The 14,816-nt window shown below is 40.3% G+C and overlaps 1 protein-coding gene across 4 annotated transcripts in view; it reads left to right on the forward strand.

Moving 5' to 3' along the window:
- Positions 1-13,228, forward strand: part of CDKL5 (cyclin dependent kinase like 5) — a 178,578-nt gene extending 165,350 nt beyond the window's left edge. For 3 of the 4 annotated variants that reach the window (XM_027535523.1, XM_027535524.1, XM_027535525.1), the window contains 4 exons: positions 4,990-5,089; positions 9,322-9,444; positions 10,619-10,738; positions 12,800-13,228. In XM_027535523.1, coding sequence (XP_027391324.1) covers positions 4,990-5,089; positions 9,322-9,444; positions 10,619-10,738; positions 12,800-13,186 — 730 coding nt within the window. In that variant the 3' untranslated portion in view covers positions 13,187-13,228. The remainder of the gene's footprint in view (positions 1-4,989; positions 5,090-9,321; positions 9,445-10,618; positions 10,739-12,799) is intronic. The other variant, XM_027535526.1, reaches the window with a different exon arrangement.
- The last annotated feature ends 1,588 nt before the right edge of the window (positions 13,229-14,816 follow it).

Raw genomic sequence — 14,816 nt, forward strand, 5'->3', positions numbered from 1 at the left:
ATAGCATTGCTATGATACTTCTCCCCCATGCATTGCATCCAACTTAGTCTAAGTCTTCCATTAAGCTCGACTTGTCTTGGATTTTTTTCTTGAACAAGATCTCTCATTGGTTCACCATATTTATATTTGAGAGAATGCCATTTGATAACTTTTACAAAAACATGAATGAGCCTTGCCATGGTGACATAGTGAATTGCTGTTCCTAAATTATCACTGTCCTAAGGGCAGTCTGTTTCTCCTTGTTAGTAGTACTTTACGTTTCTTTAGAGAAGAGGATATTTGTACAGGGCACACATTTCTTGCAATGGAAAAGTCAAGCTACTGTATCATACTTTAAAATAATAGTGTAGTATAATATGCAGAGCTGTTATTCTGGCCATCTCAACTGTCCAGAATCCAGTTAAGAACTGGGAGATAAGCCAAAACATTTCAGAACAACAAAAATAGGGTTAATACAGTCAATTGATCATCTTTAGTAATGGGAAAACACCTCCACCCTCCCTGTGAGCCTGCTTATTCTTCTTCTATGTTGAGTTCTCTCATTTGGCACTGAGGTTGTCAGGCAAGAAATAATCCCAGGTAACAAGACGGTGTGCAGAGAGAGGAGGATCCTGAACAGTAACTATAGAGAGAAGAGAGGTAGTTTGATGTTTCTAATGCTCTAAAGGGAAAGTCATTTCTGGTCGTTATGGTTTCATACATAGAGTAGATATCCAGGTAGAGTATATATCTTTAAAATAGGCTGCTCTTACTTTCCATGAAAAGACAAAGTGTTTAGAAAGACTGCTGTCAAAATTGGGTTAAAAATTGACACTTAAACAATAAACCAAATTAATTAGAAATCCCAGTAGTTAGGATAAGTGAAGAATTGCTGTCACTCACTTGCACAATCCCAGGCTTTCTCTTCTTGCAACATTATGAATACATTGATATCCTTTATTGTCATTCTGTAGAATTAGTCCCTGACTTTCTACCCTCAGACATTAGCCAACTGACCCTAGTCACACTGGCAGGGGAAGGGAGGTGACAGGGAAAGTGTCACAGTCAGCTTCTCTTTGATGCACCTTCTCACTGCTGCTCTTGAGGGGATTATAATGGAGCTCCCTGGCCCTCTGTCTAACTGGTGGGTCGCTTGCCTTGAGTCTGTGAGCAGCTTGAGGTCACACCCCTTGTTTTAGTTTTTCTCTGTATCTCCAACACCTAACACTGATCCTGGCACATACAGAGTACTCTATAAATGTTGATTGGGTTTGATTTAGTTGGTTTTCATTCCTTCCTTTTTTTAGGTGTTTCTTTTGAATTCTCTTTCTTTTTAACCCCTTATGGAAATAGTAGCTGTTCTGTTAGATAATGTTTGAGTGCCATGACTATTCAGGAAGGAGACTGTTATTGTTACCCACCCCTCTCCCCCCGCCCCACACACATATACATATATTCTTCCCCACATCATGCTTGCTGCACCCCCCACCCCTCCCCACCCCCATTGTGTTTTCAGCCCTGGGTAACGTGCCAAGTGACAGCTGAGTGGTCCTTCTCAGAGCTCCTGTCCCTGAGACTTAGGTGATCACCATTTGCCCTTCTCTTGTGTTGCTCCTCTGTTGCCTGTATAATTCGTTTGCTCAGCTCAGCACACAACTGTTGACCGAACGAGGTAGAATCAATAACAGGGTCCAGAATTCACGAGTGAGATTAAGTCATAGGGCTCACTCTTACCCATTGGGTGCAGTACTGGTTATAAATGTTCAAGTCCTTTTTTTCATTCATTTGTACAGCACACAGCTTTATAGGTGCCTGAGTTCCTGGCAGCTTCTCTCAATCCCTGAGTCTTTCTTGCAGGTTTTTCTCCCTTCGATTTCTCTGTTAATTCTCTGTATGTGTATGTTTCAGTGTAGCTTCTCCCTCTCTCTGTCTTTTCTCTCTCTGTCTCCCTCCCTCCCCCACTGGCACTCTTTCTTTCTCTCTGACTTCCTTTTGTGTCTTTCTTTTTGTGATGCATGCACACTTACATTTTACTCCTAGATTTCATCCTCTAATTCAAGGGTAATTTCTTTTTCTTTTTTGTTTTGGTCCCTGGAATCTTTTTGCACCTGGATCTTGACTCCACTGCCTCTCCATGGTTCCAGTTTGAGGATACTTTCCTCATTATTCCCCTTTCCCCGGACTCTAGTTTATCCAATGCCTCTGAAGAGACCCTGCGGAGAGTCTTTGATTCATTATCTGTGATTTGGGGACACAAGGAATTGCAAACACTGAGCTTTTTGTCCTGCTCCTCCTTCTCTTTCAGTACTGTCACCCCCATACTCTCACTTTCATTTTATTGGACAGTCTTCTTCCTCCTAGAGCTGGTATCTCAAGCCTTCACTTCCTCTCATGCCAATATTAACATTCTTGTAGTAACACCTGTTCCCATCCTGAGGATGTGGTCATGATGAATGTGGCCCCCTTAAAGATTTCCTCAGTTGGCAGAAAGCACTTTAACTACTGACCCTCAGCAGACCTTTGAGATTTTGTTATACTTTAATTCTGATTAGTAAAAACTTCTTCCCGTTAACCTAAATACTCTGCTGTGCTTCTAGGTTATGTGCAGACCCCAGTATGGAAGGACATGAGCTGTATCATAAGCATATAATGCTTTAACTTCTGGAAGTTACAAATCGTTAAAAATAGTATTACTGGTTAGATTAGATGCTTTCTGAGGTTTCTTTGAGGCTTCCCTGATAGCTCAGTTTGGTAAAGAATCCGCCTGCAGTGCAGGAGACCTCAGTTCGATTCCTGGGTTGGGAAGATCTGCTGGAGAAGGGATGGGCTACCCACTCCAGTGTACTTGGGCTTCCCTGGTGGCTCAGCTGGTAAAGAATCTGCCTGCAATGCAGGAGACCTGGGTTCAATCCCTGGGTTGGGAAGATCCCCTGGAGAAGGGAAAGACTACCCTCTTTCACTTCTAAGAGTGGTGCTTTTGTGTTTCCAGCAACTACTTACACTGTTCTGCTATGTTTCCTAGAACCCTCACATAACTGAATACTGTGGCCTGGAACTTAGTTAAGGGTAGTCTGTCTTTAGACCCCATCCAAGGGTTTCATCTCCTTAATCTCAAAAGTACTTGTCGTAAGAAACTTTGATCAAACAGTCTGTCATTAGGATGAGAGTGTCTTTCCCAGCACTACATTATTGAGTTTAGGGAATCTTTAACATTTCACTATTTCATTCTCACTCATTCCATTATGTCTGAAGTTTTCTCACTTTCAAAATTGTTAACGCATCATTCTGAGTCCCAATACTAATTATTTTATTGGATGTGTTGTATTATGAAACTTTAACTTCAGAGCTTGAAACTCTCAGTGAGGTTTAAAATTGTAGTTCCTAATGAGTTTCAGAAACACTTGAGCCTACAGTACATGTTTTTACTTCCTTGGTATTCCCATTAACTTTTAGGCTAAACACTTAAGAATGAATGACCCTTGCTCCTTCAAACAGTCATGGTTTTTACTTCTTATTTTTTGTCTGTTTGTCTCTGTCTCTAAATTGTTTCCTTTGTGGTCTTTGATCTTGAGTTCTTGGCTTTTCAAATGAATTTTCTGTTCTGTAAACCTTTTTGTTATATTTTTAGTCCATGTTTGTTGTTGAAATTAAAAAGAAGTAACAACAAATCACCAATAATCCTACTACCCAGAAATAACTACTAAGATTTTTTTTTAATTTCTCTCTGCTTTATAAAATTTGTGTATATATATACACATATATGACTTAAAAAAATATATAGTTGGGCTCATGTAGAAAGTTTTGAATCAATCCTGATGTTTTCACTTAGTATTATAGTTGAAATATTGCTTCATATTAGTGAAAATTCTGTGAGTGTTATTTTAAAAATAGCTTCATGGTGTTTTTTATCATGTGGATCTGTAATAGATAATATAAATGTTTTCTGCCTTCACATAGATTTAATCAAGTAAAGGATGCTGGTTTGCTCATATTTTTTAGATGTTCTAGTAACTTCACTGTTCAGTACTCTAAAACCATAAATATGAATGAATTCTGTCACCTTTAAAGTTTTTACTCTTGATTTTAGGGAATAGCTAATAGAAGGAATTCAGTCATTTGAGAACATGGTTTTCCACAGGCATCTAGATGTTCAGATTCAAAATAGGGCCCATGGAATGTGCCTTTTTCAAGAATGACACCATTCCAGTTGTTTTTAAGACAATAAATTAAATTAAGTAACATAGGGCCTCGGTTAACATATAAGTAGTCAACTTCTTGGGGCCAGTGGCTTGTTTGCTCTCTTTTAATACCTCCTATTTGTATTAAAATACCTGGTGGTGTCAGTGATACAAAGCTTAAAGTCGTTACTTTAAGTCAGAAGCTTTTTTCCCAAAAGAGTGCTTTGTATTAATGCATTATCCTGTCTCTATTTTTTCTTACCTTATCTACTTTTTATTTAGTTTTAATACATAGATATAAAATTTTCATAAAGGAATTTTCCAGTTTCAGGCAATTTTTACTTTTATTTGTAAGGTTTCTGTAGCAGCATTGATTTTTTTTTTTTTTTTAATGTTCAGTACCCTGGTAAGCCACTGATAATGAACTTGTTAAGCTGGTTTTTAAAAGGTAAATGGAAAAATGAAGATACTGAAAATGTTTTTGTTTCCCTTGGAGGGATACAGAAAAGGCATCCTTCAAACGTGTGCTTTTCAGGCTCTCTAATCCTGAGGTTTTCAACAGCATGAAAATGGTCCTGTAGCATAGTTACAGATCATTTGTAATAATGTTCAAATTGCTAGTTCAAGTGAGCCTTTGCCAAAGGCTAATCATTAACCATGCTTCATGATATTCAGTTCCTTCTGTGCTTTTTAGAGGTTCTTTACCTATGTGCTTGATTCTTCATGGCTATTTGAACCTGGTGTCATGCATTTTTAGTCTTCATTATATTTGTCATATAATGGTAGGGGAATGATTGAAAGATCAATATGATAAAAATGTCTTCCCATTTAGGAAAAGTCCTGAAAACATTAGTCATTCTGAACAACTCAAGGAAAAGGAAAAACAAGGTTTTTTCAGGTCAATGAAAAAGAAAAAGAAGAAATCTCAAACAGTAAGTAAATGGCCAATTTCTATTTACAATGGCATATGAGTCTACATTAGTCTGTGGGATCTTTACACTTTGTACATGGCAATCAAAGTGAATTATTTTCTTACTGATATTTGATATGCATAGACTTTAAATGTTTCTTTCTCAAATTCTATACAACTTCCTCCTCCCACAGTGCCTTTTCTAGATTCAACAGAACCTCTAGGAATAGGAGAAATTTAATCTGGATGAAAGAGAATGCTTTAACCCTCTTTCAGTAAACACCTTATGGATTTATATTCATGTAAAAGTTATGAACCTTCAGGATTTATTTCTCTCTGAGGGTTAAAGATATATGAAAATTTAGGAAACGGTTTTGGTTTGTGTTTAAATCTTAGACATCATTCATCATTCTCCCCTGGCTGGTTATCTGATTCCCATGTTGCATTTCTGGGCTGCCTAGTCACAGACAGGAGCTAGCATTTGACATATCAGGGCTTGCTTTAGTAGGAGGACATGTTTATCTTGTGATTGAACTGGGGAATGGAATGAGTCTCATCTCCTGAGAGCCCTCCACCTGAACCAAGGGCTGGCTGCATGAAAGCATTCATGTCATTTCACTGAACCAGGCATGGATTCTGCTGGTTAGTGACTTGAGAACACATGGAGAAGCCAGGCCTCCAGGCCGGTGAGAACATCTTCACCACACGAGGTGTGCTTTGCTTTATGATACCTTTGGGACTAGACAGGGTTGAGTCGGCTATTTTTAATTATTTTGTTTCTAGTTTTACTTCATACATGATTGACTCTCACTTACTTAAAAAGGAAAAAGTCATAATCAAAATGACCTACTCAGATGGACTTCATTGATTTCATCTCTTAAGATGAATAGATTAGACTCAGTTTTTGTGAGGTCTGTTCCATTTTGAAAAGTCTAAGATTATGACTCAATGGTAAGTAATGGTGAGATGATAGTAGCAAAGAATATATTTGAAGTAAGGATTTAATAAAGGGCTTTCTAGATGACTGGGCTTCCCTGGTAGCTCAGATGGTAAACCGTCTGCCTGCAATGAGGGAGACCCGGGTTCAATCCCTGGGTCTGGAAGATACCCTGGAGAAGGAAATGGCAACCCACTCCAGTACTCTTGCCTGGAAAATGCCATGGATGGAGGAGCCTGGTAGGCTACAGTCCATGGGCTGTAAAATTTGTTAAATTTATGATGCCATTATAATATAAATATGAGCTCATTAGAAAAAAAGGTCAGAAAATTGAGAAAAAAATGATAATTTCCGATCTTACCACCCTATCTCAACTAGTATTAGGATATTGGCGTATTTCCTCCTAGCTTTTTAGCTGGTGCATATGTTTATGGAAAGAAGGTGGTTTTTTAGTTTGCTTTAAATAATAGTAATCATTCTAGTACAATTTTGTATTCTGGCTTTCTAATAGTGTTGCTATCACACATACACACAGTATGTATGTTACTACACAGATTTTATTATCTTCATTTTAATGGCTTATAATATTTCTAAAATGTTCATTTAAAAAAAAAAGCTGGCTACATTTCTAACTGAAACTCAATTAAAGTAGAAGGTCCAATCAAGATGTCGCTTAGTTACATATTAACTACACATGTTGTTTAAACCAGATGCACAAAATAGACCTGATTTGAAGTAGTGAGGCTTAAAATATGTACAGTGCTAATAAAACTTTTATTATCTGTGGAACATATTTATGCATCATGAATATTAAATTTAGATTACCTCCTCCTAGCCACTGTTATTATTTAGAGATTGTTTTGGTTCTTAACCTCAGGCCCATAGCCATTGTGGGGTTGATTAAATGGAAGTAGCAAGACACAGGAATTGAAGGTGTTTTTGTGTACAGATTTAGCTTTTGATGTCTGCCTTAGACCAGCATTAAACCTGTGGCTCACTATGGCATGAGTCAGGTGTGTACATGTCAACTGTTACTCAGGATCTGGTTCGAATTTTAGATGTATAAATAGTGTAGGTTAGGGTAAATAGGATATTTACTATTCTCTAACATACTCTTCACTTGAACTTACTTGTTTCAGGGTTTCATACTTTTCATTTTTGATATGTAAAGTAACTGCAAATTATCTCTGCACAGGTCACAATGACTTAAGCCTTCCAAACCAAAAGTTGTTTATACCTCTGCATTTTTTTAATTAAAATAGGAAAGAAAATGTTTAAAGGACTTTGATATCTAAAGTAAGATTTCCAAAGAGCACTCAGTGTAGTATTTCCTGGCAGACCACAGGCTCCCAAGCTTGATATTGTGGTAACTGCCTCCTTCAAATGAGCATTGGAACAGAATTAAATTCAACTTTTCTTCGCTCACTAGAACTCAGCAAAAGGAAACCTAGGTAAATGAACTTTGAAGGACTTAAAGCATTGTGGCCTTTGCGCAAGATTGAACAAAATGGAAACCTGGTACCCAGTGCACAGAGAGAAGTCTCTGGATCTTAAATCTAGTTTAACCCCCTTATTTTGCTGACATAGGAACTGCCCAGGCAAGTTGTGACCTGCCTGAAGTTGCACAGTCAGTTTGGAGAGCTGGAGGTGGGTTCTCCTGGATAGCAGGCCCAGCTCAATCCCTGCCAGGGTCCCACCAGGAGGTGTGGAGCGCCTCCTGCTGCTTGTTCTTGAGAATGCTCTCTTTTTTTAATTGAAATATAATTGACTTACAATATTATATTAGTTTCAGGTGTATAGCATAGCGATTCAGTATTTTTTCAGTTTATGGCAATGGCAACCCACTCCAGTACTCTTGCCTGGAGAATCCCATGGACGGAGGAGCCTGGTAGGCTACAGTCCATGGGGTCGCTAAGAGTCGGACACAACTGAGGGACTTCACTTTCACTTTTCACTTTCATGCATTGGAGAAGGAAATGGCAACCCACTCCAGTACTCTTGCCTGGAGAATCCCATGGACAGAGGAGCCTGTTGGGCTGCCGTCTCTGGGGTCGCACAGAGTCGGACACAACTGGCGTGACTTAGCAGCAGCAAGCAGCATACTGAATTAAAAGTTATTACAAGATAATGGCTAGAACTTTCTGTGCTATACAATATCCTTGTTGCTTCTCTATTTTATTATTTTTTTCTAATTGGAGTATAGTTCATTGACAGTGCTGTGTTACTTTCTGCTGTAGTAGCAAAGTGAATCAGTCATACATACACATATCTGAGGGCTCTCCTGTGGCCTCCTTAGCCACACAAGTTAAACTCTTCACGGATCCCTATCTTGGGAACAGGAAAACCTTATGGGCTGTTTTTCTTGAATGTTTTCAGACACACCAGTAAAAGATGATCTGAACCTTCACAGACATTCTGGTGCTCTGACAATTGAAATATCCAAAACAGGGTAAAGTCATGCCAAAAAATCATTCACTATTGTAAAGGTGCCTGCTTTGACTCAAGCAAATCTGGAAGCCACCTGGGGAAATCCGGCTTCAGTTCCACATTCAGACAGTTACATAAGCCCTCAGAGCATATGGTGACTTTGCCAACTTGGTAATTGTACCCTAGTTAGTTAGTATCTCAACTGGTAATCATGCTTCAGTTTGAAGATTGAACTTTCTTTTTCTTTACTTTTGTGGCATATTCTGCATTGTGCCAGCTATTTTCCATGGCGTGAATACTTCTCACAGTGTAGAGCCAGGCTTCTTCCTCAACAGTAGAATCCTACAATATTGATACATTCCCCTTCCAAGTGATGTTTTCTGGTTTAAGAGTTGACCACGTTCAAAAAGGTTTGCAGTATCTTTTTCTTTTTCCTAAATAGGCTTGTGGATTACATGAGATTATTTAGTTGCTTAAGTCCCTTCTGGCGATTGGGAAAAGATTGAAGTTCATCGATAGCCCTTTAAACATAATTCTTTATAACAGTCATATTTCTGATAGTAAATATATCCTTAAATGTTTTATAAGCTGAATGTGAATATATGTGTGTAAGTCTCTAGAGACGTTCCTGCTGTAGGTATTGATCCTGTCCAAAGGTTCTTTATATACATAGAAGTTTCTGCATGTCTTGAATTTACATTATTGGCATCTTCATGTCCAGGTGTGAAATGACACAAAGCCTCTCTACATGTACACACAGCACAGAGATTCTTTCAGTGACTGTTAATACTTAACAATTTGAGGGCATCCAAGGGCTAGGATTTTCAATAAGAACACCTTTTTTTTTTTTTTTTTCTTGGCAATTAGTTTATTTGTATCTTATATTGCAGACAGATTCCACCAACGGGGAGAATCCAAGCATCAAGAAATCCCTCTTTCCTCTTTTTAATTCAAAGAATCATTTAAAGCATAGTTCTTCTTTGAAAAAGCTTCCTGTAGTCACTCCACCCATGGTACCCATTTTTACGTATGGTAGCCCTGAAAACTGCTCCAGTAAACTTGTTTTACTGATGACAACAGCATGTCTTTTATTTTCATGGGGTCATATTCTCTTTGTGCTAGTTAAGTACCTGAGCCAGTTCCATAAATTCATTGAGATATAAATTCTTTGACATTCTGGAATTTCTGGATCCGTTAAGGAGTTTGAAGCATAAAGGGCTATTAAACAAACCAACTAGTGAAAGGCTAGTTTGGGTTGTCTAATTAGCCAGTTGTTGGCAGACAGTATTCATGAAATCCCTTATTTCCCGTAAAGAATTCGATTAACATTTACAATTAACAAATGTCTTTTCGTTTGGCTCACAAAGTTTGTTAACACTTGGTTGGCAGTTTGTTTCTTTGAAACCAAGTAAAATTGACCAAATTGAGTGAGCTTGCAGGCTCCATGAAAAAACAGCTTCTGTTAGTTGGTGATTTGCTCTTTCCTTGCCTGGCTCTAGCTTTTGCTGGTCACTTAGTTGAAGGCCAGGGCTTTTGCTTGACATTTGGCGTTACTCTCCTGTGTTCACCAAAGTCGGTGAGTGGACCAATTGCATTTATCTGGAATTTGTGGCACAAATCCAGCATTTTCATAGTGCATAATGCTAGACCCAGGTTTCCTGGGCAGTGTCTAGGGAATATGATTCAAACCATACTTTCTCACTTTGCTATCCTTGAAAGCCTGCTAGACTTCTTTAGCACCACCAAACACAGTGTTTGGATCATTTTCCCAGCAGAAACACATTTTTGTTTTATTGAACTGGTTCATAACCTAACTGCAATATGGAATGAGGATACGACAGCAATTCCTGGTACAGCCCAATTTAACTGCTCTCTCTTACAGCGTCTAAAACTAACAGCATGGGAATGCTTGAAGGGTTGAGGTTTAACAAAGCTGCATGACATCTGCCAATTTTTCCTACCGCAGGGAAAATTATTAAGAGGGCAGCAGACTTTAACTAGCATCACTTGCATTGTGAACATTGGGAAAGTTTTGATTTCTTTTTTTATCAAGTCTTTTCTTTGGAGGGGAGGGGATTGAGTTTTGGTTTGGTCGGATTTGCTTTCGTTCTCTTCTGGGGTGTGGCTGCATATCCTAATGAGGCTTACCCGTGTGCTTATTGAATCCTTGTCCGTATTCTGTTCTAGGTGCCCAATTCTGATGGCCCTGATCTTCTGACATTACAGAAAGCCATTCACTCTGCTAGCACCCCGAGCAGCAGACCCAAGGAGTGGCGTCCTGAGAAGATCTCTGATCTACAGACCCAAGTGAGTGGTGCCTGCATCACTCTTAGACTCTCAGACTCTGCAGTGACTGGTCTGTCCTGAAGAGAGGACAGGGTTGAGAAATTTAGCCTTTCAGTGTTACAGCAAGGCTGAGAGTCTCCCCAGAACATACCCTCAGTGATAGCCAGATGCATCTTAGGAGTCCAGATGAATCTTGCTTCAGTGTCCTAATGGGGGAAAAAGGGGAGCTTCCATTAGTTTTCACCTGAGGGGAGGGGAGAACTGAATAAGATACATCTCCAGCCCAGAAACACTCTGCAGCCTAGGAGAGAGAGAGAAAATCCACAGATAAAAATAATTCATGATAACAGTGAAGCGTGCCATAAAATGTGAGGGAGGGTAAGAGGATGTAGTGCAAGCACCTTGAAAGACAGATATAATACACTTTCTTGGAAGACTATTTAAGCTTCTGAAATCTGTACTAGTTTTGATAGAAAACTGGCAAACGTTCACATTAGGAACCACATATTAGACAGTATGTGTAGTCACATTTCCCTGCATATGGTTTGTATGCCATAATTTCCCTGCCATACAAGCCAGATACTGAATCCATAAATTTTTCCTGTAACTGAGGTCTTATCTCCTTGAAGCAAACTATTTTGATTGGAAATTTTAAAATATTGTATATCTTTGGTATTGCATAATAACATAATCTAACTTGTTTTTGATTGTATTCAATATTTTCTAAATCTCTTATTCCTCTGAACTGTGAGCTTTAGAGGCCATAAGGTTACGTGTGTCTATAAATGACCATGGATGTCTGTAATTTGGAGGAAGAGGTTCTGTTTTTATAAGTTTGTTGTTTACTTTCTCTAACTATAAGCTGTTACTTAGAGCTGCTGACAAGAGATCCCTAAGTTTCAATCATATTTGCCCAACCATTCATATTTTCTGCTTATAATGTGTATAGGCTGGGGCGGGGGGGTGGGTGCCACCTACCATGGGCACCACAGAACATTTCTAGACTCCGGAATGGCCATGGGGAGGACACTTCCCCAAGAGTGACTTCTCCTTGAGTCAGTGTTCAGGCAGTAGCCCGTGGATTTCAGTGCCATCTTCCCTCGAATCTTTAGTGTGTTTTGAGATTATCAACCTTCTGCTTGGCTTAAGGCCTTTGAGGAGTGACAGCCAGAGATGCTTGTGGCCCGTTTGTCAGGTTCTGCGGTGAGGGCCATGAATGTCAGGGTGCTTTCCCATGCCTTTTCTGGTGGTGACCTTGTCAAGTCTAACAAAAAGGAGAGGAGGACCCTTCCTCCTGCCTTGAAGTCCCCCTCCCAGTGCAGCAGCCCCTGGGGCCTCAGCCCCAAGCACACAACAGACAGGCTGTTAGGAATCAAAACCCTCCTATGAGTGAACTGTGTTTTAGAGTCTACAGGGCTTGTGCTCGTTTCTCTGTGCTTGGCATTTTTAGTGCCCATACCTTACCTCCCCCTCAAAACATAATGAAAACCAAAAAAAGTTAGAGTGCAGAAAGGGACCATTGGGATTTTGCAATGCCAAGGGAAAGGGAAAATCGAGGAGATAAGAAGAAAAGGGGATACACAATTTTTAGCAGAGTATGTTGCTGCCTATTGAAACATTACATTTTTTCAGTGACTCTTGCAGCTAGATATGGTCAAATGGCTGACTTTTTGCAGGTGAAACCTAAGCAGCAGCTTTTTGTGGAGCTGTTGGGAAGGAAGTCTTCTGCAAAGGGAGAGGCACATCCCTTCTTTCCCTTCTTCTTGCTGGTTGGTGCAGGAGATTCCCCCCTTCCTCCCATAAAGATGGGGTGCAGCCAGATACAAGGTGCCTAAGCCTTGGATCACTCACCACACCAGCTCTAGATTTCTTCTACATTTCTAAGCTTTTTTGTTAAAGAAAAATAACTTCCATCTTTTCTGAAGAAGAACAAAAGCACAGATAAGTCTGGACTGGCCCCTCTTCCCCCACACGCACCCTCCCTAACTCCACACAGTCGTCTCAGATCTGCACTCCATTTCCTCCCACCTTTCAGGTCTACTCTAACTTAAACCCTACATGCACCCTCATCTTTTCTTTCAGAGCCAGCCATTAAAATCACTGCGCAAGCTGTTACATCTCTCTTCAGCCTCAAATCACCCGGCTTCCTCAGACCCCCGCTTCCAGCCCTTAACAACTCAACAAGCCAAAAATTCCTTCTCAGAAATTCGGATTCACCCTCTGAGCCAGGCCTCTGGCGGGAGCAGTAACATCCGGCAGGAGCCAACACCAAAGGGCAGGCCGGCCCTCCAGCTGCCAGGTCAGATGGACCCTGGTTGGCACGTGTCCTCTGTGACCCGGAGTGCCACAGAGGGGCCTTCCTACTCTGAACAGCTGGGTGCCAAGAGTGGGCCAAATGGGCACCCTTATAACAGAACAAATCGGTCCAGAATGCCAAATCTGAATGATTTAAAAGAGACAGCCTTGTAATGTGTGCTGGAGAAGTGGGGCGGGGGTGGGAGGGGACAGGGACAATCCAGTTAGAAGGGGAGGGGTGGGTGGGGTGGGTGGGGGAATGGGCGGGGCCAGAGTGGTAAGCCAGTATTTTCAGCTTTATGAAGGTGTGTGCAATATTGTATGTGTGGGGCCAGCTGGCTCCCCACGGCCACAAATGCTAGTCAGGGATCTTAGAGCCACAGGAGTTCCTTAGGGATCACCAGTCCCCACGAGTCTTGTGTGAGAATGCATAGCGTGCCATTGAGGAAGAAGACATTCTTACCAGGTTCTCCCCCTTACGTTCCAGCTTTAGTGCAATCGCCGTTGAACTTGGGAAAGCCAGGGTGTGTTCTGGCACTGTAAGTGATAGAAAAATAGGTGTTGACTGATATCCTTACCACAGATTTGTTTCCACCTAGACTAAATGTGGGGTTTGTTGTAATCCAAGAGTATCCCTTTGAAGGGTTAGCGGATGACCTAACTGTATGTCTTAAATTGTTTTCTAAACTTCCATATTTGATAGGGTTTGTAACATTTATTTATAATTAATTAATATTGTACTGTTATAATCATTCCTTTTCTGTTAAATGTAAAGTTACTTTGAGCTGTTTGGAACATTGTGAAGCAGTGGGACAGCTACAGTAGTTTCTATAAAAACTAAACAGTAACATTTATATATTGCATCAGGAGTATTTTATTCTATATATAAATATATATATGATAAATATCTGTCTGTTTTATAAATATAATCATTTAAGGAAGTATCGTTATGACACTATCTGCCATATTTTTATACATTTGTGATATGAAGTGAGTATTATACTTCTAATCAAGGGAGTTGAAATTGTGGCTGCACGGGAGTGTAATGGTAGGAAGCTTGCTCAACTTTGAGACCCCAGCAGCAGCTTTTAGACACGATCCTTGGTAGCAGACAAGATGCAGCAGCTCCTCCCAAACCTGCAGGGGAAGAAAGTTGGCTAGGCCAGTAAGAACTCTAGCAGGCCTATCTCTGTCCTCACACACTTGGCTCCTGTTCATGTCCAGGGACGTTCCTTGCACCTGAGGGGAGAATAGATCCAGGGTTACTCATGGGACTTTGTAGAGAAAATGTACTCTTCTACTTCCATTAGTGTAGAGCGTAGACCAAAGATTTGCCAGTGAACATTCCTAGTTGTGAGGTTGTTAGAGGTATCAATCTGCAGATCTTGCATACCAGCTCTATGCTCCTGAATCCCGCGTGCTGTACTGGAGACTTGCAGCTGGTAGGATGGGAGATACCTGTGTGGCACTTCGGTTTCTAAATGGTTTTTGTTGTTGTTGTTATTGCTCTTTCCAATATATTTAGAAGGCTCCTGAAGCAATTCCAGATGTAGAGAAAATGGCTGTACTCATCTTCCTGGGATGGTCCATTTATAACAAGGTTATCATGTACATGAGTAGACACATGCACACATGTGGCCAGAACAGGACTTATCTTTCCCTCCTTTGATCGCCTTCAACTCCCATGTTATTTCCAAGTATCATCAAGGCCTTTGGCCAAAAGGGGCATAGCCCCATGTCCCTGGGCCATCCTTGACAGAAATCCCCTCAACACTGTCATTCATCAAATGTATTAGATTTTCGG

This window comes from Bos indicus x Bos taurus, chromosome X (assembly GCF_003369695.1).
Source record: "Bos indicus x Bos taurus breed Angus x Brahman F1 hybrid chromosome X, Bos_hybrid_MaternalHap_v2.0, whole genome shotgun sequence".
Classification (NCBI taxonomy): Eukaryota; Metazoa; Chordata; class Mammalia; order Artiodactyla; family Bovidae; genus Bos; species Bos indicus x Bos taurus.